Source organism: Gossypium hirsutum, chromosome D06 (assembly GCF_007990345.1).
Source record: "Gossypium hirsutum isolate 1008001.06 chromosome D06, Gossypium_hirsutum_v2.1, whole genome shotgun sequence".
Taxonomy (NCBI): domain Eukaryota; kingdom Viridiplantae; phylum Streptophyta; class Magnoliopsida; order Malvales; family Malvaceae; genus Gossypium; species Gossypium hirsutum.
In genome coordinates, this window is record NC_053442.1 from 58346846 (window position 1) to 58373491 (window position 26646).

Below are 26646 nucleotides of genomic sequence, written 5' to 3' on the forward strand. Positions count from 1 at the left end.
TTGTCACACCCTATCAAGCCTTTCCTGGATATTATTGTGAACCAATCTCCCTTGATCCCATGTAAACCATTGGCCTTCATATCCCAAATCCACCAATTCACAATCCTCAATAGCCGACCTAAAAGCTATCACACATTGCTCATCACTCAACCTTCCCCATTGCTTCTCATGGGAATACATAATCTCATTGAAATCTCCCATAGTCAGCTACAGTTTCGTACATTCAATTGAGAGATCTCGTAAATGATCCCATGAATGGTGTTTCAAATTCTTTACCGGATGCTTGTAAAACCTAATAAACCTCCAATTAGCACATTTTGTTTCTCATTCAATACTAACATCAATATGGCTTAACGAAAAGCTTCGAAGAACCACCCTAGTTCCTTACTTCCATTCTAAAGAGAATCTCCCATTGTGCCATCACTACTGCCATCAATTCCCTCCATCAAGAATCAACTTCTGTGAACTCTCTCCATCTTTGAACTATGCAGCTTCATTTCTATGAAAAAAGCTATATTGGGATCAATCTTCCTCAGCACCTGTCGAATACGACATCTTGCCCAAGGGCTCTCCATTTTCCGGACATTCCAGCATAAGATTTTCGTTACATCCGATTACCTTACCCTGCAGAGCCAACCGGCATCTCAGAATCATGAACAAACACATGTCCATCAATAGTTTCCCCAAATCCATTCTACTAGAAACTAAAGAAAACTAAGTACTACGAGGCCTCTTCTTTCATTCTCCAGTCTCCATTGGACAATCCTCTTCTATCAACTCCTTATTCGGATCAAGATTCTCCAAATACCCAAACTCAGAACTTAATTTTCCCCCATATTCAATCCTAAATTAGCCCTCTCTTACCTTAAAAAAATTGTGTTTCGAAACAACCATTGTATTGCACCATGCTCCCTGTCCTAACCATTACCTAGTGTTTTCTTCAATTCACCCAAGTGTGGCCCCTTCCCCTGATCCCTTAACCATGGACTCGACGCAACCATCGCCCATTTAGGGATCACTTCAATAGATAGGTCCCATTCAAACTCTAACTTTTTTTCCATGAACGATTCTGGCTGGGCAGAATCTCTCCGAATGTTTCAATCTGCCACACAGAAAGTAGAACACTGATAGTTTTTCACAGCGAAAGCACACATAGATACACCATTTACTGCCTAAAATTAGGGGTGAGCATTCGATCGAATCGGATCGAATCGAATCGAAAATTTTTGAGTTAATCGAGTTTTCGAATCTCATTTTATCATCCTAAATTTATTTGAAGTTTTCTCGAATCGAGTCGAGTGAGATGGAATTCGAATCGAATCGAATCGAATATATTTGTTCGAGTTAAATTTTAAAAAATAATTTTAGGTCCTTGTAACCATTGTCACCCATCATAATAAAATTTGTCCACCTTAATCAAAATTTTTATTAACTTTCGTCACCTCATAATTTATTTATTAATTTTTTATATATTGGTTAGCTTCTTTGCTTACTTAGTTGTTTCAATTATCTTCAGATTCTTGTCACTATGTATTTTGGAATTAAAAAGTATATTAAATGTAAAAATATGATTTTTAATAAAAGTTATTTTAAAAATAAAATGTGAAATGGATACCAATATAAACTTTTAGCACGAATATTTTATGGCATAATTAATAATTCAATTTTAATATAAATATTCAATATGACTAAACAGTTCAATAATATAAATAATATAAAACGTGAAATTTAATTTAATAATATAAATAGTAGATATAAATAAAATTATTACTATTTATGTTTAGTGAATTTTTTTGGATAATTTTGATTTTTTATTTGAGGGTAAAGGGTGAGAAGTAAAAGTTTAGGGGGAAAATAAAAAGTTTTGGAGAATAAAAGTTTGAGGGAAAGTAAATAGGGGGAGTAAAATTTTGGAGGAAAAATATTAAAAAAATTGGAGGGGGAGGGTTTGGGGTAGATGGGAGGTGGGATAGGAAGGGAATAAAAGTTTTAGGGAAAAAGTGGGAGGGAGTAAAAATTTTGGGAGAAAATAAAAGGTTTTGAGGGTTTTGGGGCGTAAAATTTTGAGAAAAAATAAATGGGAGAGTAAAATTTTGGTGGGAAATGGATTTTGGGTAGATTGGGGGGTTAGGAGGGGAGGAGAGTAAAAGTTTTGGGGGAAAGTAAAAAAGTTTGAGAGTTTGGGGTAAAAATGTAAAATATTATAGTTTGATATTCGAATTATTCGAATTATTTGAGTTATTCGAATTTGAAAACTCAACTCAATTCGAACTCGAAATTCGAAAAAAAATTCAAGTTGATTCGAATAACTCGATTAACTCGAATAACTCGATTCGTTTAACTCGAAATTCGAATTTTTTTTCGATTTTTTTGAATCGAATTGAGTTTTGCTCACCCCTACCTAAAATAACCTTCTTTTTCCTCATTAATGGATTCCTCACATCAATTCGAACTCAGATTTGCATATAACCCTCGTATCTTTAATGTAAATATTTCACATCATACTCTAAGAATCGCCCCCACAAAATCGCCAAACTACTTGCCCATCGTCTTCGACATCAAACTTGCCGAAATATTGTGATCCTGGACCCAAAAATTAGACCAAAACAGCGACACCACCATGGGATCCTCCCCTTCCCGCAATATATGGAAAACCAACAAATGGTTGTTAAACATCCAAGGACCCTATTCCAAGAACCTGTCCAAATCTATCTCATAATAAAACTGAAAAAGAAAACGTTTTCCCCCTAAATCTGTAATCGTAACGCTGTTGTGTAGATGCCATAATTTGGCCAAAGTTGCACGCATAGCCTAAAACTACACAACACTTGTTGTTAAGAAACTGCCTACCACACTCAGATCCACCACATCCTCTCACGTCTCCTCCCTCAACTCAACTTGCCAACCCACCTCTTCCCCTCTAGTAATCGACAACGCCCTTAAACCCTCTTTCGTTCTCCAAACGCCGCCGTCCGCCAAAAGCCCTAATCTATTTCAAAATGTGCTAGAAGCAAACTCAAAACGTACTATTAGAAACAGACTTTCAATGCCATTATTATTAATTAATGATTGTTTCAGAACTAAATGTAACAATTAAAATTTAATAAAGACTAATATCATAGTTTAAAAAAAGTTATAAAGTAAATTGATTTTAATAATATCTGGAAGAGGGATTAAATTTTGAAACTATTAATATTTTTAAAAAAAATTATGAAGTAAATAAACCAAAAAGAGTAAGAACATGTGTTTTAACTGTCAAATGTAAAAAAAAAAACTACAATATAAATATAGTGTTTATTTCCTTTTTTAGATCAAATCTTGTAATATATATATATGATATGATTTACTTTCTATATATTTCACTTTTAACATTTTTAATAATTTGCATTATAATTTTTTTAGCCTTTATTACTTAAAAATTAATTTAAATTATTCATTCCTTCAACAATTAAACATGGTGTTAATTAATTATATTTAAGGTGGAATAATTTTTTTGAACAATCTCATATATGTTTTTTTTACATAATGCCTAGAATTATCCATAGTCATTTTCAACCTATAAATAGGAGGATAATGTGCTTTAGCGCACTCAAACTCACATCCTTCTGTATTCATATCAATCGAAATAAAATTCAATTAAGATGCAAGCATTAAATCTCTCTTTCAATTCTAATAGTTATCACGCATAACTTACTTTTAATTCAAAATATTATTACTTTTATTTTTTTTAATTTAATCAAGTAATTATTCAAAAGTTACATACATTTCCAATAATTATTTAACTTAGACAATCTATCCATAAAACTTTTCTAATTAATATGATGGGTTTAAGTTTATAGATTTTGTGCATAATGAATTATTTATATATGTAAAAAAATATATTATATAATTAGGATTCATTTTGATTTGATTATCTTTATTTTTTAAAAATTTGCATCCTATTTTATTTACTTTCTTTATCGATGACTAAGAAAATTTTCGCTAGAAATTCTTAAATTATTCAATTTAAAAGATTCAATCCAATTACAGAAACAAATCCCTTTGAATTGAACCATCTACCTATTTTATCTCCTGTTATTGTTCTAAGCGTAGACTGTGCTCCTATCTTTGAGGATCTCTGTTATAATATTTTCCCATTTTGTAACTCTTCACATCATCCTTTTTTTTCCTCTTAAAATCAAACTATACACTCCTAAACTTAATTTTGTTTGCTTTTATAATTTTTTTTGAATGGGCAAAGGTTAAGCTTATGTTCATATTTCTTGTTTAATTTTAATCCCCCCATTATCATCAACCTTGTAATTGTATGATAGATTGCTTAATGTATCACCTGCAGGACTTGTCGAAATACATGCAACTTTGCATAACATTCTAACTATGGCTGATGAAGATGTTAGGCAGTCTTTACTTTCGTCTACCATTGATTCACTAAATCTCAACGAGACAAAGGCCATTCAAAGAAGAAAGTCTCATCACCGGTCAAAGGGTCCTTCAGAGAAAGAATCTCAAGAGCAAGAAAAGGTGTTGCAGCCTCTTATAAACGTTGAACCAACATTTGTAGGATTAGAGTTTAGGATCAAGTATGTGTTATAGTTGTTGGCCTTGTATCTAGGTATAGGCACCCTTTGGTTTTTCCTTATCAAGAACCAGATTTATGGTAAGAAAACCAATGGGGTCATAGATGCTATTTACTTCTGTGTTGTGACAATGACCTCAGTGGGATACGGGGACCTTGTACCCCACAGCACATTGGCTAAGATACTTTCCTGCATTTATGCCTTCACTGGTGTGGCTCTTGTTGGTTTAATTCTAAGTAATGCAGCTGATTACATTGCGGAAAAGCAGGGAATTCTCTTGGTTAAATCCATGCTTAAGAACGAAAAGTTCAATACAGCTGAGGTACTTATGGATGTTGAAACCAACAGAGACAAATATAAATTCTTGATGACGTCACTGCTACTTGTGGTGCTTATAATTTCTGGGATCAGCTTGTTAATTCTAGTTGAAGGAATGGAATTCATTGATGCTTTTTACTGTGTATGTTCCACAATGACCACCCTTGGGTATGGGGATAAAAGTTTTTCAACACAAGAGGGACGTATGTTTGCTATTTTGTGGATACTGAGCAGCACGATTTGCTTAGGTCAGTTCTTTCTCTATCTAGCAGCGCTATACACTGAGAAAAGACAAAGATCACTGGTTAAATGGGTTATTAATAGAAAGCTAACTCCTTCAGACCTTGAGGCAGCAGATATGGATCACGATGAGGTAGTAAGGTAAAAAGTTCGCATCACATACGCACAAACCAGCTAGGGCTTGCATGCTGCATGCTGTATATTGCATATATTATATATATGATGATTATTTGTTGTGAATTATCTCTATCACAGTGCTGCAGAGTTCATATTATATAAGCTGAAGGAAATGGGAAAGATTTACCAGGATGACGTTTTGCTATTGATGGAAAGGTTCAAAGATCTTGATGTTGATCACTCGGGAACTTTGACTACAGATGATTTGATTTTGTCCTAACACCTAAACCACAAATTCTGATAAAACTGACTCTTAACTAGTTTACCACTGTAATTATCAACGTTATTGATCAAGAATTCCATGGATATTCTTTAACATTTAAAGACTTGTTTCAATTTCCAAGGCACTTTTACAGCATTTTAAGGAACAATATATGGTTGTGGCTTAGATTATTTCAATTTGGCTCATCTAGAAATGAGATATATATGATCTCAAAACATGTTACAAATAATGTCATGTAACTGCAACTTGTTATATAAAGTGTTGTTATTTGAACAATTACATCTGTATAGCACTGTGTCAAAGAACACATATAGAGAGAAGCCAACTCCATGTACGTACAGCATTATTCCGAAACATACAATAATTTCCAGGTAAATTGTACATTGCTTTCACATTTTGAAAAGGGGAAGTTAAAAGAAGATTACAGCTTTTATATATGCAGTGAACTAGTTCACTCAAATTTCTGAGGCTCCTGATCTATATGCTCCAGCCGGGCCGCGGCAACGTAGTCCAACAGTCCTTCACCCGCTTTTTCACCATGAGCTTCAGTCGCCAACTGTGAAACGCCACCGAAAGCCATTATTGCCACCAATAATACGGTGGTCGAAGCGAAAAGAGGCCAAAAGTAGGCGAGAATGGTGAGCATGCTAGGGGCTACATATGATAGGAAGGCGATGATGGATGAGACAAAGATTGCTAAGATGAAATGAAATCTGTATTGGTTCAGCTTTTGTTGGATACCCATTGGCTTCATTGCTAAGCAATAAAAAAAAAATTCAAAGGAGAATAATGGTGGAAACAATTGGTCACTAGGCTACCTCTTTTTCGTATATATGATGTTATGTGGAATATATTAAGATTGTAGAAGATGGTGGGTCTTAAGACTTGGAGACTTGTTTTTTTTATTTATTGCTTTCTGCTTACTTTATGTCTTGTTTTCCTTGGGAGAGATTCTTCTTTTTTCCTAAATAATTCTACATATATTTTGGCTCTATTTCTCTAATTACATCCATAGCCCTCTCCTGGTTTTGTTCACTCACAAAGTCTTTCCAACTTTAAAGCCTAGGTCTAATTCTATCACCAGTGTCTGTACTCTTTGAACTTTAGAAATTTAGTCCCTTTGTTTCTAATTTCATGGATTTATTTATTTGCTAAACCAATTCTTTCATTAAAAAGCTAAAAGGTTCCAAACCAGCTTATTGTTGAACACTAAAATGCAACCGAGTGGCCACTGCTTTTAGATAAAAAAAAACAAACTAAAGCTCTGATGAAACACCTTAAGAGGACAGAAAACAAAGTTATCAATTAGACTCTTAAGTTTTGGATCAGACAATAAAAGAGGGTCTAAATTCTTAAAAGTCTAAAGAGTAGAGGGGCTCTAGTTATAATTAAACGTAAAGTTCAAATCAAACCCAATATGATTAGGAAGGGCAGAATAGAGAATAAGGAATGCAATGCATTGGAATATATGCTTTGTCCACTACTAGGGTTGGGCGGTTGCTTTGTCCCTAAATCGAGTGGACACCGCTTTCTGCTTGAAAGTAAGATTAAGATTAGATGAGATTAGATTAGATTAATAAATATGAAAGGAAAGGCATATATATTGCTTTTTCTTATCATTTCTGCAACATACTTATGAGTTATTTAGAACATAGATTAGATGTTGAGACAAGAAAAAACTGGAGGCCCCTGGTTTTGGTATATTCTTTACTATTCTATGTTGGCTAATGGCCCAATCCAAATAAAAGGTAACTTTTGTGGGACGTGGAGGAGGATAATTACATTTGTTATGCTTTTTTTTTTGGAAGTTAGAAAAAAAAATTTGGTATCGAAATTAAATATATATTTTTACGATAATAAAATTTTATCATATTTAGGGAGTCAAAATACAATTTTATTATTACTAATTTTAAATTTTATAAATTATAAAAAAACCTAAATTATATAACATATATAAAATATATATATATATATAAAATATATAACATATTCACTTTTTATTTTATACATTAAAAAATTACATAATAAGACATAAATTAATAATTTTAAAAGATGGGTAAAATTAGATGGTGGTCCGACTTGAAGGCCCTTCCGAAAAATAGGAGGGTTTAAACAAAAATATAAGCTTAAAAAATGGGCTTGAAAAAAAAAGATCCGTTTAGAAAATGGGTCAAGTCTGAAGTAAGGTTTTTTGGCCTAGGCCTAACCTGAATTTGCAAAAAAAAAAAAAAACTATTGTTTTGCTGCTGTTTTTCCACTGTTTTACTGCTATTTTCCCATTGTTTTGTTGCTACTATTTTGTTGTTATTATTTGGATATTGTATATAACTCTTGTTTTTATTGATACTTTTACTATTATTTTAGAGACATTTACTTGTTAAGTTACACCTATCTTAGTGCTATTTAAGTATAAATATTTTTTTAATTTATTTTCAATTTGTTGGGAAATATTTATTTTAATATTTTTAGTAATTTTTTATGTATTCTATTTTTTATTTTTTATATTAAAAATAAAATAAAATAGTAATACTAGAAGGACCAAACTTGAATAAAAATTTAGACAAACCTAAAATTTTATTAGGACCCAACCTGAATCTGACCTGACCCATAAACAAGCAAAACAAAGTAAGCATTTCACAACTATTCCACTCCACTACATGGACTCTCATCCAAGCATGTCATACTTAGTGAGGAACAACTTGTATCACAATTCATGCCAATTTACAATGTATTGTTTGCGTACAAATTAAAGGGTAAATTATAAAAATTTGTTTGTTTCAGGTTACGTTTTAGTTATTTATGTTTAAAATGTTACGTTTTAGTCACTTATGTTATTGTTTTGTTACGAAGTACTCACTCTACCGTTAAGCTCCGTTACGTCTCTAAAGACAGTTCAAATGAGTTTTAAATGCCAACTTGGATGTCCTACGTGATAGTCCAAATTAAATTTATTTAATTAAAAACCTATTTTCATCCTAGTTGGCATTTAAAATTTATTTGGACTGCCACGTAGGACTGCCGTTAGAGAGATAATGGAGTTCAATGGTAAAGTGACCACTTTGTAACAAAACGATAACGTAAGTGACTAAAACGTAACATTTCAAACATAAGTAACTAAAATGTAATATGAGACAAACAAAAGTGACTATTTTTATAGTTTACCTTAAATTAAAAGTCGAGATGAACTCAAAATACTCCATCAACATTTTTTTTCTCTAAAACCATAAAAATGGATTGTTAATGACGGGAATTGGCATGGGCCACTAAACTTGAAACGGGCTAAACGTTGAAGCTATAAATTGTAATCAATAGTAATGGGCCTCTCTCAACCCAAACTACAAGAGCTGCCATACAATAATTTACCAACTCTCAACTTAAACCTAACAGAAACAGAAAAAGACGTGATCGCAATTAACATCGCTTTCAAATTAAGATTAGTGGAGATTTCAATTAAGCTATGATTAACATCAAAAACCCCTTAACCTTAAGCAAGGTTTAATTGGTTGTTGGTGGGGGATTGGCTTGGTAGAGTTTGAAGTCTTCCCTTTGTCGCCTACCTATGTCCAAATTGGTTTATCCGCGTTAACCCCTATACCAGCTGGACCTCCTCTATTTTTCTTCACATATCAAATACCCTATCTCCAATCACACTTTTAAGCAAAGATGAGTTTTATATCTTTTAGTTTTTCAATGCATCCACAAAAGCAGCAAGCTCAGTAATTAATTTTTCGTATTTGATAAACCCATTAATCACAAGTTTTAGAACTATCTCATAGTTAATATAAGAATCGAATCCTTAACTATTGATATAATTAATAAACCAAATGATGAATAATATAATAAATATTAAACCAATAGATGTTTTTTTTTTATGAGTTTCAGATAAGGGTCATTATCTGCATAAAAAAGAAAGAAAGAAGGGTCATCAACACCTCATTAACTTGGTCTCAATTCAAACAGTGTGTTTGAGTGCCTTCCACTGATACAAACAAAAGAACAACACCTTGGTTTCAGCAATATTTAGCGCTTAAGGAATCCATTTTTTTCCAAAGGAGGACATTTCCATCAACCTAGGGAGGATCATGTCATATATCTCAACAACTCCTCTCTTCTCTATATCTCTACTTCTTTTTTTGTTTGCTCCAACATAAATCAATAGCAAATATTAAAAGAAACCCCGTTTTGAAAGGGTTCAGAAAACAACACTTCTGCTTACTTTCAGCTGACATTCCAATTTGATTCCTAGACAACTTTTATCCAACATAGCTAAACATAGAGCGTGGAAAAGAATGACAACGGAGCAAAGCATTGCAAATCATAAACAAGATTAGAATAAAGATAAATTAAAATTTCGATTATTGACTCAGTTCTTTTTAGATATATCTGTCATACACTAAGTTTGCAGCAAATGGCACCAGCTAATACAGTATTTGTTATATAAATAAAATTTGATTTTTGGAAAGTATACGATTAGGTTAAGTGGTAATTAGTATTATTATATTTATAAGAAAATGAATATGAATAGAATAAAAAAAGAAAAGAAAAGAAAAGTAAAGCGGTCATATTTATGATAATGAATCATAAATCAAATGGATGGTCTATGATTAAGAGAAAGGAAGTTAAAAGCTGGAATCATTGTCATGATAATTACAATAAGAATGAAATTGAATGTTACTGTTTAAAACAATGAGCTTGGCCGGCTTTAACAATTTTCAGTGGCTTGCGACATTTGCTTAAGATGAAGGGAAGCTTTCCTCTCTTTGCGGTCAATTCCTTCAAGGGATGGACTCTCTCCCTTTCTCTAACTAAATCCTCTTGTGTGTGTATCTATATATAATTATTTCTATATATTATTCCCTAACAAGACAACCCCAAGTCCTAAGTCCTCTGTTGTTGTTGGTGTGCTGGTATTTTAGTTGGGTGCATTATCAAGTGCCTGAAACATAAACACAAAACTGAAATGGTGTGTCCTGAGGAATCATTTGGAGGCAATGAGAGCTCTTTTGCTTACCTTCATCCTAACCCTGTTGTGTTAGAGCTCACCCGATTGCAGAACCAACTCAAAGGTACTTGATACTGAAACATGTTAATGGATTGTTAGATCTGTAAGAAAAGGAAGAACAACACTAACAATTTATGTAATACTACTTGTCATGTTATGTTACTTAATATTATTCCAGAAAGGGACAGGGAGTTAGGAGCTGCCCAGGCTGAAATCAAAGCTTTGAGAGCAACTGAAGCACTGAAGGATAAGGCCATACATGAGGTACTGAAATTAAGAATATATGCTGTAGTTTGAGTACTGTAATTATTCTGAAACTATTCATTTCTTTTTCTTATTTTCAGCTCCAGGGTGAAGTTCAAAAGTTGGATGAGAAACATAGGGTCGCTGAGAATATCCTTCAACATAAGGTTAGGTCCTGGCCCCTAGTTCTGTACTTATAATGTTTAAGTAATGGTGCTGAATTAATCCTATGCCACGTAGAACCTCGAAATCAAGAAACTGACGAATGAGAAGAAAGATGCAATGGCTGCACAATTTGCTGCAGAAGCAACTCTTAGAAGGGTGCATGCAAACCAAAAGGATGATGATGATGTTTCTATCGAATCCGTCGTTGCTCCTCTTGAGGCAGAGATAAAAAAGTATAAGAATGAGGTAGGCACAGGGTTGTGGCCTTGTTTTCTGCTTTGTTGCTCCTACTAGACTAACACTCTACTTACAGATTGCAATGCTACATGAGGATAAGAGGGCGTTGGAACGTCTTACTAAGTCGAAAGAGTTGGCTCTGCTCGAAGCAGAGAAGATTTTGCGAAGTGCTTTAGAAAGGGCTTTAATAGTTGAGGAGGTTCAAAACCAGAACTTTGAGTTAAGGAGACAGATTGAGATTTGTCAGGCAAGTTTGAGGCTCTTACTGCAGTCGGTTACTATTAAGGGATTCAAGACCCTTTTTAACCAATGAAAATTGTGTCTTAATGCAGGAGGAGCACAAAATCCTTGAGAAAACCAATCGCCAAAAGGTCTTAGAGATTGAAAAGCTAAGCCAAACTATTCAAGAACTCGAGGAGGCGATTTTGGCTGGAGGGGCTGCTGCTAACTCTGTCCGGGACTATCAGAGACAAATTTCGCAACTTAATGTGATGTTCCATTCCATGCTTACATGCTGATCATAATCTTTTCTACATGAACTATGGTCATATGTTGTTCATATAGGTATTAACTGTAATGAGTCAATTAATTCAGGAAGAAAAGAGGACGCTCGAGAGGGAGCTTGCACGAGTTAAAGTCTCGGCCAACCGTGTAGCGACCGTGGTGGCCAATGAGTGGAAGGATGAGAATGACAAGGTAATGCCTGTCAAGCAATGGCTGGAAGACAGAAGGCTGCTGCAGGTAATTCTTGGAAATTCTCAGCGTATTTAGGGCTACTTTAGCATTGCTATTGTGGTTTAAAAGTGCTTTTGAACTGTGAAAAGCAGTACTAAACAGTAAACATACCATTAATAAGCTAACAAATGCAAGTGAATGGAGAAAAATTTCCTCTTCACTGTAACTGCAACTTAAAACAATGCATGATCATAAATATAAGGATTATGAACCAGACAACTGCTACCCTCAAACATAATTCTTTTATGTTTTATTTGGAACTAAATTTCTGTATTTATAGGCAGAGATGCAAAGATTGAAGGACAAACTAGCTGTGTCAGAGAGAACAGCAAAGGCAGAAGCACAACTTAAGGTGAAATTTGACAGTTTAAATTAAATTTGACTTAAATATTAATGCAGACAGTATTTTCTCAAGCTCAATGTAAATATGGTCCAGGAGAAACTCAAGCTAAGGCTCAAAATATTGGAAGATGGCTTAAAACATGCATCAAGTTTGTCAGTTAATGCATCTTATGGGTCCCCAAAACCAGACAAGTCCAGCAATATATTAGGGCTTTTAACAGGCAGCAGTGGACCAAGGAAGAGGTCTACCTCTCAACCAAGGGCTTCTACCATCAGTGCCACTCTACGGCAGCGGCCAAGTGTAGAAACTGAAACAGCCAATACCAGAATAAGACAAGGTAGCAGCTTGAGAAGAAGGCCTGTATCAGAAGAAAATATGGTGAGAAAAAATTTGTGGGCGTCTAGGTGTAAGGTTGCTGATAGTAGTGAAAAGGAAAATGCAGAAAATAAGGTCAATGAACAGACTGAAAAGAAAAACAATGAAGAGAATGAAAACAGAGGGAATGCTGAAGATATGGTTTCAGGGTTTTTGTATGATAAGCTTCAGAAAGAGGTCATTAATCTAAGGAAGTTTTGTGAGGCTAAGGATAATAGCTTGAATGCTAAAGATGAAGAAATAAAGGTGAAGCGTTCGTAATTGTTTCCTTCTTTATGTACGTATGTATGTATGTATGTGTTACTGAAAGATGTAATTGTTTTACAGATGCTGATGAAAAAGGTTGAAGCATTCTCAAGAGCCATGGAAATGGAGTCTAAACGAGTGAAGAAGGAAACACAACTTGTTAAAGAAAAGAAGAATGGATCACCCAAAATGGAGGATACCAAAAAGGTGAAAAACAATAACTGTAGAAGGTCTTGAAGATTGGCAATGGAATTCATTTGATTGGTTGGATATGATTGTGAGTGTAAATAGTGACTTATAATGTTGTTTTTTGGATGATAATTAGCTTAGTTAAAATAAAGTTGGTTGTGAATGATGAAAATTGGGTTTGTAATGGTAATTGTAAAAGAAAAAGGGTTGGAGATTTGTTGATGAATTATAACATCCTAGCTAGGCCTAGGATGATGATGATGATGATGATGTTGTCCCAATTGCGTTTTCTAATGCTTGAGGTTGACATAAATATTATCCCCCTGATTTCTTTTCTTTCCTTAACTGCGCTAAATTTCTGGGGTTTGGACGGTCCTGCTAGCCTCATCTCCACTTTTATAATTATCCAATTGGATTCCCCATCTTGTTTCTAATTCGATTTTATAATAATAAATAAATAATTAGTGTGAATCCCAAACCCTAATTTTTTTCCCTCCAATTCGTTTATTTTTTCTTTTTTGTTTTGTTTGGTGGTAGTGCTAATTTTTGAGTTAGTATCGTTAGTTTTTTTCTCTCTCCTATTGTTTTTTTTGTCATTTACTCTATGTATCTTCTCTTTTTTATGGATTTTTTTTTGTCTGCATAAGTTACGATGGATAGATGACAATATCTGTGGTCGTTGAAACTCCACCGACCTCCTACAGTTTCTCATGAAAAGTGGGTAACTCTTCATCGACTTCTTAATCCATTTTTGTTTTAAGAATATTTCAGAATAATAAATAATTTCACGAGTTGGTTTGGACTCATATTATCTTAAATTTTGTATAGTTTTTTTTTCCATTGTTTAATAAGTATTTACTTTTAGAAGCTTTTGTTTTTGTTTGCTATTGTAGCACGTTTTTTAATCTTGCTTATGCAAGTGATTTTAGGGATGTGTTTTTTTGTCGTCCTCTCCAGTATGGTGGATGGTCGGTTCTTTCGCCGATTTTTGTCCACTGCTTTGGACCATCCTGAGTTGATTTTCTTATCATATTAAGTGCTTGCAATCACTCTAAAAATGACGTGCTTGAGTTGTGATAAGACTAATTGTATACATGCTGAGACTAAAACCTTTATTGTGTTGATGGAGCTTGCCCTTCACCACTTAGGACGAGTGTTTTTTTTTCCTGAATCATATGATCCCATTTATGGAATGAATTAATGAATTAATGAATTTCCCATTAAAAAAAATAAATACTTTTTCTTGATGGCATATTTGAAAATCATAATTTGGGTAAAAAATTTTGGATTTGGAAATCCAAATATTTTATTTGGATAACAAATAAAATGTTGTATTTGAATTTGCGAAAATAAAAGTTCAATTTAATTTTGGATTTTCAAATTCATTTTAAAATTTAAAATTTTCAAAATTAAAGATTAAATAGAAAAACATGAGAACTTTTTTTTGTAATAGCCCGTTTTTAGTAAAATCGGAACAGTGGTTTCGAGACCACAAATCTGAGTCTGAAAAAAATTATTTTAATATTATTTTATGGTCTACTGTATGATAGGAATATTGTATGAAAAATTTGTTAAGAAAATTTTACCGATTACATGTTTAATTGATGAAAGAACCAAATTGCATGAAATGCAAAAATTGAATTCTAGTAGCTAAAAGGATCAAATAGCTATGGAATTCAAAATTTGAGGTCCTTATATGACAAACATACCATTAAAAGGAGTTAGTAGATAAGTATGATGATTCATCCATGGAAAATTAAATAAAGAAAAAGACTAAATTAGAAAGATGAAATAATAAAAGATGATATTCTAATTAAATAAGAAATATCATCATTTTATATCATCTTTCCCAAATAAAAAAAAACATGGAAACCCTAGTTTAGAAGAGCTTGAAGATAGCAAGTTATTTTGGCTCAATTAGGTGAGTGTTCAAGTCCCGTTTTTAATAATTTTCATGTTTTTGAGATCGTAATAGCTTAATCTAGCCATCTCGGGGATTAATTTGTAAAGTTATCAAAGTAATAGAGTTTTGTCATGGATGAATATGCATGAATTATGAATTTTTATGGTAGAAAATGAAAGGTTGTTGATAGATAAACAACTTTTGTAAAGTGAATTTTGTTGAAATGGATGTTTAAGGACTAAATTGTAAAGATGTAAAATTCATGGAAAATTCTGAATTTTATGAAATGCATGGGCTGCTAATGTTATATGTAAAAATTGGCTAGGCTTGGAATAAGGATTAAATTACATGAATTTCATTTTCCGAGCCTAGGGACAAAATTATCATTAATTAAAAGTATAGGGGCAAAATGATAATTTTGCCAAAGATGTGAATTGAATTAAAAAAAATGAATAGATGTTAAATTCATATATTTAGATCCGGATAGACCAAATACGGAATTGGATTGAGGAAAAGAAAAAGTGTCAGATTAGTAGATTACAAATACACGAACACTTGTCGAGGTAAGTTCGTGTAACTAAATTGTATATTTATATAATTGTATTGAATGTAGTATATGTGAATTGTATTGTATTGTTGCTATGTACTTGAAATTAATCTTATATCTGATAATGCCTGACAAATATAAGTCCATATTGAATAAATGAAATTCGATTGATACAGGGTTCCCGTATTGGTTGTGGTCCTGCGTATGTTGCGGACACACCACAGCTCGAAAGAGCGTCCCGTTATTATCCTTCTCGAACTTCCCATTATATAGTTCCTTCGAGCTTCCCGTTAATAGCTCTTTGGAGCATTCCGATCGATTGTGATCCTGCATGTGTTGTGGACACACCACAGCTCTTATGAGCGTCTTGATATATGGCTCTTCGTGAGCTTCCCGATTAAAGGCTCTTTGTGAGCTTCCTAATTAATTGCTCTCCGGAGCTTTTTGATATGGCTCCCCTAAACTTCTCGATATATGGCTATCCGGAGCTTCCCGTTAATGGCTCTTCAGAGCTACCCGTTATTGGCTCGCATGAGCTTCTTGAATTTGGCTCTTATGAGCTTCTTGTTATATAGCCCGGATAAGCTTCTCGTTATACAACTCACATGAGCTTCCTGTTATATGGCTCGAGAGAGCGCATCCTGATCACGTACTCGTATGAGCCTTCCCAAATAATAATTAACGGATAATAGTTTTGTACACTTCAAGTGTACTACCTATGAATCCATCGATATTTTAAATAAATTCAACGGGCAAAGTTCCGACATGGGATAATTTGAACTTGAGATGAATTATTATGGAAATGTATATGTTATATGAATATATGATGTGAAAAACATGTATATGAAAATTGTTACATGATGAGCTCATCTTTGTTTCTTGATGTACAGACCAATATTTTGCCCAGGCCCAAACGACCCAAAAAGTCAAATACAAGCCCAAACCCAAACCAATTAAATCTACCCATACCCAACTACCCAAACCCAATTCAGCCCAAAATAAACCTAGCCCATAACCTAAACTAGTGACAGAAACCCTAACCTACCCTAGCCACCAACTATTCTGCCGCCGCCGCTCCTTCACCGACGCCACCTGCTCTCTGACACCAACCAACCCCTTCCACTTGCACCTGCAGAAGAAATGACAGCATAATAAATAAAAAAAATAGAGTTGTAAATGACTATAAGAGCCATCTAAAACCATTGTAAAAAGGGGGGAGATTGATTTAAGGGACCGATCTTTAGATCTGTAAAAGAGGATTTTCTTTAGAAAAGAATAAAAAGAAAAACGGTTCAAAAAAGAGAAAAGATTCAAAGGTTGCTTTCTTATTTTTGTTTTGCTTTGTTTATTTATTTTTATTTCAAAATACTAAATAAAATATAAAAAGGGAAAGATTTTTTTTTACCTTCATCGGTGGTGCCGGAGTGTTCGGGAAGCCAAGGGAGTGCGTCGAAAAAAAAAAGGAAATTTTTTTATTTTCCGACCACCGCGGACGGCGGCGACATCGCCGGTGATCGGCGGCTGGCGCGGTGGCCGATTGCCAGATTTTGGGCCGGTGCTCGGAGAAGGAGATGGGGGGTTGAGAGCATTTTCAATTTTTTTTAAGGAAAGGGGAAGAGTGATTTTTTTGAAAAATTTTTAGCTTTTATAGATGTTCAAAACGACGCCGTTTTGAGCCCCAAGCTCAGGCACCAAAACGACGTCGTTTTGGCTCTGACCCGATCCGCCCGACCCGCTCTAGGCCAAGATCCGCATGTTTTTTAGCGAAAGGGCTAATTGTGCTTTCAGCCCTTCCGCTTTTAAATAATTTTGCGATCAAGTTCTTTTCATTTTTTAATTTCGCCCTATAATTTATTTTTATTTACAATCTAGTCCATTTTGAAACGTAGTGTTTTTGAGGGCGGGAATATTTCCCATTTTGGTCCCTCCATTTTTATGCGTGTCACATTTGGGCTCCGATTCATTTTTTCTTTTTAAATTTGGATCTTTAATTTTTTTTATTTCAACTTAGTCCCTTTCGCGTTTTATTTTTAATTTGATTTCATTTTAATACATTTTTCATTTATTATCAATTCTTTTTATATTTATATCTATATATATACATACATTTTCATAATATTCATATATGTACACGTATATATATATTTTTATAACTTATTTAATATATACTTACATACTTATATTTTATTTTTTATATTTTATAATTTATATATCTATATCTATATATATATCTAATTACATTTTCACGAATATACATACATACTTATATGTTTTATATAAATTTTATATACATATCCGTGTATATATATATATGCTTACATAAACTTTTATATTTAATAACTTTAAATCATATATATATTTTTCATACTTTTATAATTTTATGTATATACATATATATATATTTTCCTTATATATACATACATATTTTCATATTTTATGATTTTTTATCTATTTTCCTTTATTGTTATTTTTATTTTCATTTATTTATTTATTTATATGTCTATTTTTATTTATTTATTTATTTGTTATTGTATATACATGATGGATTTGTTCTTTTTTATTTATTATTCGTTTTTTACTCATATTATTTTGTGCACATTATCACATTTGTTATTCCATTATGCATATTAACACCATACTTCAAAAGAAATTTTTTTAAATGAGGCAATGTTTAGCGTTTGGAAATTCGAGAAAACATGCCCTAAGGTGCTGGGTGTCGATTTTTCTCGTTCAACCAAATGGCTTAATATCCTTTTAAAATTTTTAAAATAAGACAATGTTTTGCGTTTGGACATTCGAGAAAACATGTCCTAAGGTGCTGGGTGTCGATTTTTCTCGTTCAACCAAATGGCTTTATATCATCTTCAGAAATTTTAAAATAAGGCAATATTTTGCGTTTGGAAATTCGAGAAAACATGCCCTAAGGTGCTGGGTGTCGATTTTTCTCGTTCAACCAAATAGCTAAATATCCTTTCAAAAATTTCAAAATAAGGCAATGTTTTTGCGTTTGAAAATTCGAGGAACGTGCCCTAAGGTGCTGGGTTTCGATTTCTCGTTTAACCAAATTGCCAAATATCCTCTTGAATTTTAATCTATGCTATTTGAGTTTTTTTAAGGATCGTATTTTAAATTTCTTTAAAGTTTTTAGTTTTTCGACACTAAGACATTAAATAATCAACTAGGTACCAATTTTGGGCGTATCGAGGGTGCTAATCCTTCCTCGTGCGTAACCGACTCCCAAACCCATTTTTCTGAATTTCGTGGACCAAAACCGTTGTTTTAATAAAATCAAATCGTTTATTAAAAACAACAACTTTTCAAGGTGATCCAATCACACCTCATAAAAAAAAGGATTGGTGGCGACTCCCGTTTCTTTTTTTCAAAACCCAAGTCGACCCCGTTTTTCATCATCCAAAAAAATGGTGTCAACACTTGATATTCACATGAAGTACATAACTAACATGTTTCTTGAGGTTATATGTGTTTAGGCAAATTCCCAAATTTCTTTGGATGAATTTTGCATGCTTACTTTAAATGTAAATGAATGATAAGTTAATTTTCCATTATAAGAACTTACTAAGCATAAAATGCTTACTCTATTTTATTTTCCTTTGTTCTATAGTATTTCGGAAGCTCGTTGGTTAGAAGCTTGGCAAATATATCATCACACTATCCATCAGCTCATCTCGGTATATTTAGTAAATCAACTTTGGTATAATGGCATGTATAGGTTAAATTGGTCATTGATGGTAGGTAAATGTTTTGTTGTGATTAGCCATTTGAATGGCTTATGTTTGATACATTTTGATATATATAAGTACATGGGCTTATCATGGTTGATATGTGTTTTAGTATAATTGATTGATGGTTAACTAATAGACAAATTGTAACATGGCTTGAGTTGGTATAGTTGGTACAAATATGAATATATATAAATAAGTGATCAAATTGTTAAGCTTGGATACTTGATTATATAAGATGATATGATTTGTATAAGACTTGGTTTTGACTTGATTCAAATGTTTTATATTGGATTGGGAAGGTGTTTAAGTGTTAATGTAGGTGGAAGACAAGTTTGGGTGAGAAATAAGGCTTGAAAATGACCTTATTTTGTCCACATTGGTAGAGACACGGACGTGTGTCTCAGCAGTGTGTGACACACTGCCTAGCACATGGGCGTGTGAATTGGCCGCGTGTCCCTTGCATCTTTAAAATTTCAAAACAGAATGCTTAGAATTGATCACATGGCCTAACACATGGGCATGTGGCTTGGCCGTGTGACCCCTGTACCTACACACGGCTTAGCACATAGGTGTATGACTTGGCCGTATGACCCAAGTCAGAGAGTTACACGGGTATGAACATAGGTTGGGACACGACCGTGTGCCCTATTTCGAATGCCCACACGGCCTAACCATACGGGTGTGTGTCCCTTGCACATTAGAAAAATTTGAGATTTTGTGAAAAATTCTCTGAGTACCCGATTTAGTCTCGACTTGTTTCTAATGCATATTTTGGGCCTCGAGGGCTCATATAAGGGACATTATGATTAATTATGATTGATTTCTGATATGAATGTTAAATGTTATGAAATAATTGTATTTGATCTAAATATTCTTGTAATGCGTCATAACCCTATTTTGGCGACGGATATAGGTTAGGGGTGTTACATTTATTGGTATCAGAGCTATGGTTTAGTCGATTCTCGGACTAACTTAGCAAGTACAAGTCTAGCTATACATACCATTATATAACTTGTGATAGTGTGATATCTCCTGACCATTTTAAATATCTTTTTCATATAGTAATGTCGTCCAACCAAGCTAAATCCAAACAAGCTGAGAGTAATGCTCAAGCTTCAGTTCAAAGAGCAGCATCTAGTAGTAGAAGGCCCATATCTGAGGGCTGAGGAGGAGAGGCAAAAGAAGCATTCTTCCAAATAATAAATGAGTGGTTTACAGAATATGTACGGACAAATTTGGCTGTTCAACAACCTTCACCCTTCCTATTTCTCAACCGGTTCCCGATATGCCACAAGGTACAGAACTTGTTAGAACTGATAAGCCTCTTGTAGATAAAATCCGTAAGTATAGGGCTGAAGAATTTTGAGTTACCGCTGAAGACGATCCAGGAAGGGCTGAATTCTGGCTGGAAAACACTATCAGAGTTCTTGATGAACTATCCTGTACACCAACAAAATCTTGAAATGTGTTGTATCACTGCTAAAAGACTCAGCCTACCAGTGGTGGAACACATTAATTTTTGTTGTACCGAATGAGAGGGTCACATGAGAATTTTTCCAAACTGAGTTAAAAAGAAATATATTAGTCAAAGATTCCTTGATCAGAAAAGAAAAAGAATTTTTAGAGCTTAAACAGGGGCATATGACTGTACCTGAGTATGAAAGAGAATTTGTCTGACTGAGTAAGTATGCCAGAGAATGTGTCTCGATTGAAATCGTAATGTGCAAGCGGTTTGAAGAGGGTTTATGTAATAGCCCAATTTTGGGCCTAGTCGGAACAGTGGTTTCGGGACCACAAATTCGACGAGGAAAAATATAATTTTTATTATATTTTTATGGTATACAATTTCATATAATGATTTCATGAAAATTTCGTTCAAAAATTTCGACGTTTGGGAACTCAATTTAGCCAAAAGAACTAAATTGTAAAAAGTGCAAAAGTTGACTTCTTCATGTTAGAAGTGTCCAATTGTTATGAAATTTTAAATTGGAGGTCCTTAAATGGTAATTAGACCATTGGTTACATTGTGGAAAAAAATGGACATGAGATAAGTGAAATAGGAAATTTTTAAGTTAGGGGTATTTTGGTAATTTGGTAATTAAAATGTATTAAAAAGACAAAATAGGCCAAAAATCATCATCTTCAAGCCTTGGCCGAATTTCACAAGGGGGAAGCCATTTCTAGGGTTTTCAAGCTTCCAAGCTCCGTAGTAAGTGATTCCAAGCCCCGTTTTTAATGTTCTTTACGTTTTTAGAGTCTCAGTAACTTGATTTAGCTTATTCTAGTAATAATTTAATCTAGGGTTTATATTTGGAAAAATATCCATAGGTGAAATGTGTTTATTTCGATGTTTTATGGTAGAATATGAAGCTTGAAATTATGTTAAACAACTTTTGCTAAGCGATTTTAAGTGAAAACGAGTAAAACGACATAATCGGTAAAAATACCTAATGTTCATAAGTAAGTGTTAGAGTGGGAATTTGATGTTTCCATAGAAGGGAAAAATTTTCAGCATATCATAAAACATAAGAATAAGAGATGAAGTTTAATTTCCGAGCTTTGGGGAAAAAGTGTAAATATACAAAAGTTTAGGGGCAAAATTGTAATTTTTCCAAAGTTTGAGTCAATGACTGTTTTGATGAATGTGAGTGTTAAATAAGTTAAATGTGTCATTATAAGTCAAGAAAGACAAAGAATTGACTTTGATTAGTGAAAAAGAAAAGTGAGAAAAAGTGAGAAATTTCCAGTTGAACCTTCGAAATAAACAGGGATACAAATGAAGTGACAGAAATGATCACATGTGTGGCACGAACTGTGTGTAGGCCACTATGTGAAAGTGAAAGTGATGGTCACGTGTGTAGTGCTATGTGCAGGCTACTACATGTACCAAAAAGATAGGTCGCTTGTGTAGTACTGTGTGCAGGCTACTATGCGTACCGGATAGCTTCGATCACGTGTGTAGTACTATATACAGGCTACTACGTGTATTGAATAGTGATGGTCACATGTGTAGTACTATGTGTAGGCTACTATGTGAACCCGTATCATTGATTATAAGGTGGTTGCTAAATGCTGATTCCACTGTATCCTTGATTGTGAAAGAGGTTGCTATGTGCTGATTCCCCGTATCCTTGATTATAAGGTGGTTGCTAAATGCTGATTCCACCGTATCCTTGATTGTGAAAGGGGTTGCTATGTGCTGATTCCCCATATCATTGATTATAAGGTGGTTCCTAAGTGCTGATTCCACCGGGATCCTTTGAATATGAGGTGGTTGCTAAGTGCTGATTCCACCGTGTAATGGTTAATATTCCGAAATGTTCATTAGGGAAATTGGATAAGTGAAAATATATGTGAATCGAATAAGGTTACATGATGAATATTGGGTTCGATATTTAATCGACCCTTGAGTAAGATGAAAAGAAGTAATGAAATTATGAAAAAGTAAAATGTGCAACAAAACAGTTTTGGACAGTAACAATAGTGTGACTTTGAAAAATCACCAAAAATGGTGAAAATTGAATTAGAGAGTGAATGAGATATGAAATGAAAGCTTAAGGAGTCTATTTTTATATAAAAGAAACAGAGCAAGCAAAAGAGTTATACATTTACGGAATCCCCTATTCTGAATTTGGAAAATCATTAAAAATTGTACAAAAATAATTAAAAGTTATAATTTATATGCTTAGAATCCTTAATGAGTCCATTTTCAAAGGAAACAAACGAAAATATCATTCGAATTCTGTACAATGAGATAATTTATTTTTAGTGAAGAGAGGTCAGAGATATTGAGTTGTGAAACAAGGGTGACTTTAAAGAATAAACTGTACTAATTGGCTGAGTCAAAAATTCTAAAAATTTTATGGTAAAAAGACATGTGAGTCTAGTTTTGAGGAAAATAAACAGATCTTAATTTGGAGCTCTGTAGCTTCGGATAAAAATGATTTAGTGACTTTGACTCAAATAGACAGCTTTGAATTTAAATATACGCGAATAGTAAAATTATGTATAATGCTATTTAAGCATGTTTTATACATAAAGGATGTGGAATGAAGAGGAGGAGGAGGAAAATTAATTATACATATGAATGATTTGTGTATAATTGGTTATATGCTCGATTATAATCGATAAACATTAAAATAGAAATGATGCTTACATTTGCGTATTATTGATCATGATTTAAGCTCATATGGGAAAATAAAGTTTCATAGTATGTGAGTGTGGTATATTTGGTATATGTTTTGGTATGAAGTAAGGCCATGAATGGTTTATGGATTAACTCATGTTGGTAAGTTTGATACATGAATAAATGTTGAACTCGGCCATACTTATAATGCTTACGCTATATGTTTATTTGGCTAACATGTGTAGTGTACACGCTTAAGCTTTGGCCAAGTGGTGGCTGAATTATGCCACGTTAAATTTATAAGTTATGCATTGAAATGGTAAGTGCCTAGATGGGAATATGCTTGTGATCATGGAAAGGGTGGTAATGTTTAAATTATGTAAACTTACTTGAAATGGTTTATCATGTGGGTAATTCCAAAAAGATTTATGTTTAAATGTAATAGCTTGTGACTATGGTTGAATGATATGTTATTGTTTTGTGTGATATTCGTAGGAAATGGGTGTGGAAAGGAAATGAAGTACTAAGTTCATACTTGAAGAATAAAATGACGAAAAAGGGGATAATGAGTTGATTTGATGTTGTTATTTAAGCTTAAGTGATGTTTTCATTGTAATACTAAGAATTTTATAAATGTGTTAATGAATGGTATAATTGATAAACGTTGAGTTAAATGGTGAATACGTATTAGTATTAAACTTAACGATATTGAAGTGTACATGAATTAAATGGAAGTTTCTAGTGATATGATTTGAATTAAAAGAATTATTATGGTATTGAAATATATATATTGGATTGAGAAATTGATTTGAATTGTGAACATGAAAGATTGTGAATTGAATAAAATGGAAATGAAGCATTGAATTACATGAGTAAGTATCGGGTCTCGTAGGCCCTATTTGTTATGAATATAATATTTTGAGGATATGTTGCAAAGAATTATAAAAGCATGTTAAAAATTTGAAGAGTTTAAATTTGAATGAAATTTTATAACTCGATTTAATACGTTTACATGTGTAAGTGTTCTAGTAATGCCTCATACCCTATTCCGGAGTTGAATATGGGTAAGGGGTGTAACAGTTGAAATGAAGACATAAAGTTGCTAGTTGGGATTCTTGAATTAAAAGAATTTATCGTACTGGTAGATCGAACTCACAAAGCTGAAGAGCTGAATAAAGAAAGAAAAAAGTTGAAATGGAAGCCAGAACTTCAAGTAAAAGATTTCTGAGAAAGTCACAACAATCGACCTCAAAGAAATCGAAGAAATATCATGATCGTTTTACCACCTCTATAGTGTATTCGGGGAGGGACAGAAGTATTCAACGCTCTAATCCAAGATCTCAAGCTATATCTGTAGCGAGTGTAGGCAGTATTGAAAATTCCAAACCCAGATGCAAACATTGTAATAAACTGCATTTTAGTGAGTGCCGCATGAGAAGTTGAGCATGTTTTAGATGTGGTTCCTTTGACCACTATTTCAGAGACTACCCGGAAAAGCCTGAAAAATATATTGTTCAAACTTCAAGGCCGAGAAACAAGAGGCAAACCACCTCGTAACCCCAGCAATGTCAGCAGAAGTTAAGGTACGAAAAAAGATTCAACTGTCAAATCTGAAGCACGAGCATCAGTAAGGACATATGCTATTCGTGCACATGAGGATGCCTCTGCACCCGATGTCATCACTAGTACTTTTTCTCTTCTTGATACTGATATAATTGCTTTAATTGATCCTGGTTTGACACATTCATATATTTGCATGAATTTAGTGAATAATAAAAAATTACCTATTGAGTCCACTGAATTCGTGGTTAAAGTATCAAACCCCCTAGGCCAGTATGTGATGAGGGATAAAATTTGCAAGAATTATTCTGTAATGATACGAAGTTATTGTTTCCTGGTCGATTTGATGTTATTATCATTTGATGAATTTGATGTAATTCTGGGTATGGATTGGTTAACTCAGTATGATGCCGTGGTAAATTGCAAAGAAAAGCATATTGTGTTCAAATGTCAGAATGGTGAAATGATCTGTATTGAATCTGATAAATGGGATGATTTGTCTAATGTGATATCAGCCATGTCAGCATAGAAATATTTCAGAAAATGGTGTAATGCTTATCTTACTTATGTACTGGATACTAAAGTGTCTGAATCAAAGATCAAATCAGTGCTAGTTGTCTGTGAGTATTCTGATGTGTTTCCGGAAGAGTTACCCGGGTTATCGTCGATCAGAGAGGTTGAATTCTCTATAGATCTTATACCAGGAACAACACTAATATCTATAACACCTTACATAATGAATCCTACTGAATTAAAAGAGTTGAAAGCACAATTGCAAGAACTGACTGACAGAGGTTTTGCTCGACCTAGTTCTTCACCTTGGGGTGCACCAATTCTGTTTGTTAAGAAGAAAGATGGATCCCTGAGGTTATGTATTGATTACAAACAACTCAACAAAGTCACAATTAAGAATAAGTATCCATTACCTCGTATTGATGATTTGTTTGACCAGTTGAAAGGTGCTACAGTATTTTCCAAGATTGATCTTCATTCTGGTTATTATCAGTTACGAGTAAAAGACTCGGATGTGTCGAAAACAACCTTCGAAACCTGGTATGGGCATTACGAATTCCTTGTGATGTCGTTTGGTTTAACAAATGCACCTGCGGTATTTATGGACTTAATGAATAGAATTTTCAGACCGTATCTGGATAGATTTGTGGTGGTATTCATTGATGATATCCTAGTATATTCCCAAGATGAAAATGAACATGCTGATCAGTTAAAAATTGTTCTGCGAACTCTATGTAAGAAAAAACAGTATGCCAAATTTAGCAAATGTGAATTTTGGCTTCGAAAAGTTGGTTTTCTTGGACATATAATCTGCTGAAGGCATTAGAGTGGATCCGAATAAAATTTCAGCCATCGTTAACTGGAAACCACCAAAAATGTGTCTTAAGTCAAAAGTTTTCTGGGATTAGTCGGTTACTATCGTAGATTTGTAAAAGGGTTTTTGATGATAGCTTCTCCGATGACACGGTTGTTACAAAAAGATGTAAAATTTGAATGGACTGATAAATGTCAACAAAGTTTTGACCGATTGAAAACCCTATTGACTGAAGCACCAGTTTTAGTTCAGCTTGAATCGGGTAAGCAATTTGTAATTTACAGTGATGCATCATTAAACGGTTTAGGTTGTGTTTTGGTGCAAAAAGGTAAAGTAATAGCCTATGCTTCTAGACAGCTAAAATCGCATG

At 33.6% G+C, this 26646-nt stretch overlaps 1 protein-coding gene, 1 long non-coding RNA gene and 1 pseudogene across 2 annotated transcripts; 2 read left to right on the forward strand and 1 right to left on the reverse strand.

Moving 5' to 3' along the window:
* Positions 1–4191: 4191 nt before the first annotated feature.
* LOC107900147 (two-pore potassium channel 1-like) lies at positions 4192–6299 on the forward strand (annotated as a pseudogene).
* Positions 6300–10116: 3817 nt separating this feature from the next.
* On the reverse strand, positions 10117–12654 carry LOC107901828 (uncharacterized). Its single transcript, XR_001685461.2, has 3 exons — positions 12509–12654; positions 10547–10611; positions 10117–10471 (listed from the first exon to the last, which is right to left on the reverse strand). It is a non-coding gene; the product is annotated as an uncharacterized lncRNA (long non-coding RNA).
* On the forward strand, positions 10465–13406 carry LOC107901827 (microtubule-associated protein 70-5). Its single transcript, XM_016827985.2, has 10 exons — positions 10465–10601; positions 10716–10801; positions 10882–10947; positions 11021–11191; positions 11259–11429; positions 11515–11670; positions 11777–11923; positions 12198–12269; positions 12354–12881; positions 12963–13406. The coding sequence occupies exons 1-10, from the start codon at positions 10496–10498 to the stop codon at positions 13116–13118; spliced, it is 1659 nt and encodes a 552-aa protein (XP_016683474.1). The 5' UTR covers positions 10465–10495; the 3' UTR covers positions 13119–13406.
* The last annotated feature ends 13240 nt before the right edge of the window (positions 13407–26646 follow it).

Coding starts and splice junctions, on each gene's coding strand:
- LOC107901827 (XM_016827985.2), top strand. CDS start 10,496: ATGGTGTGTCCTGAGGAATCATTTGGAGGCAATGAGAGCTCTTTTGCT. Junction 12,270..12,353: donor AGGCAGAAGCACAACTTAAG/GTGAAATTTGAC, acceptor AATATGGTCCAG/GAGAAACTCAAGCTAAGGCT. Junction 12,882..12,962: donor CTAAAGATGAAGAAATAAAG/GTGAAGCGTTCG, acceptor ATTGTTTTACAG/ATGCTGATGAAAAAGGTTGA.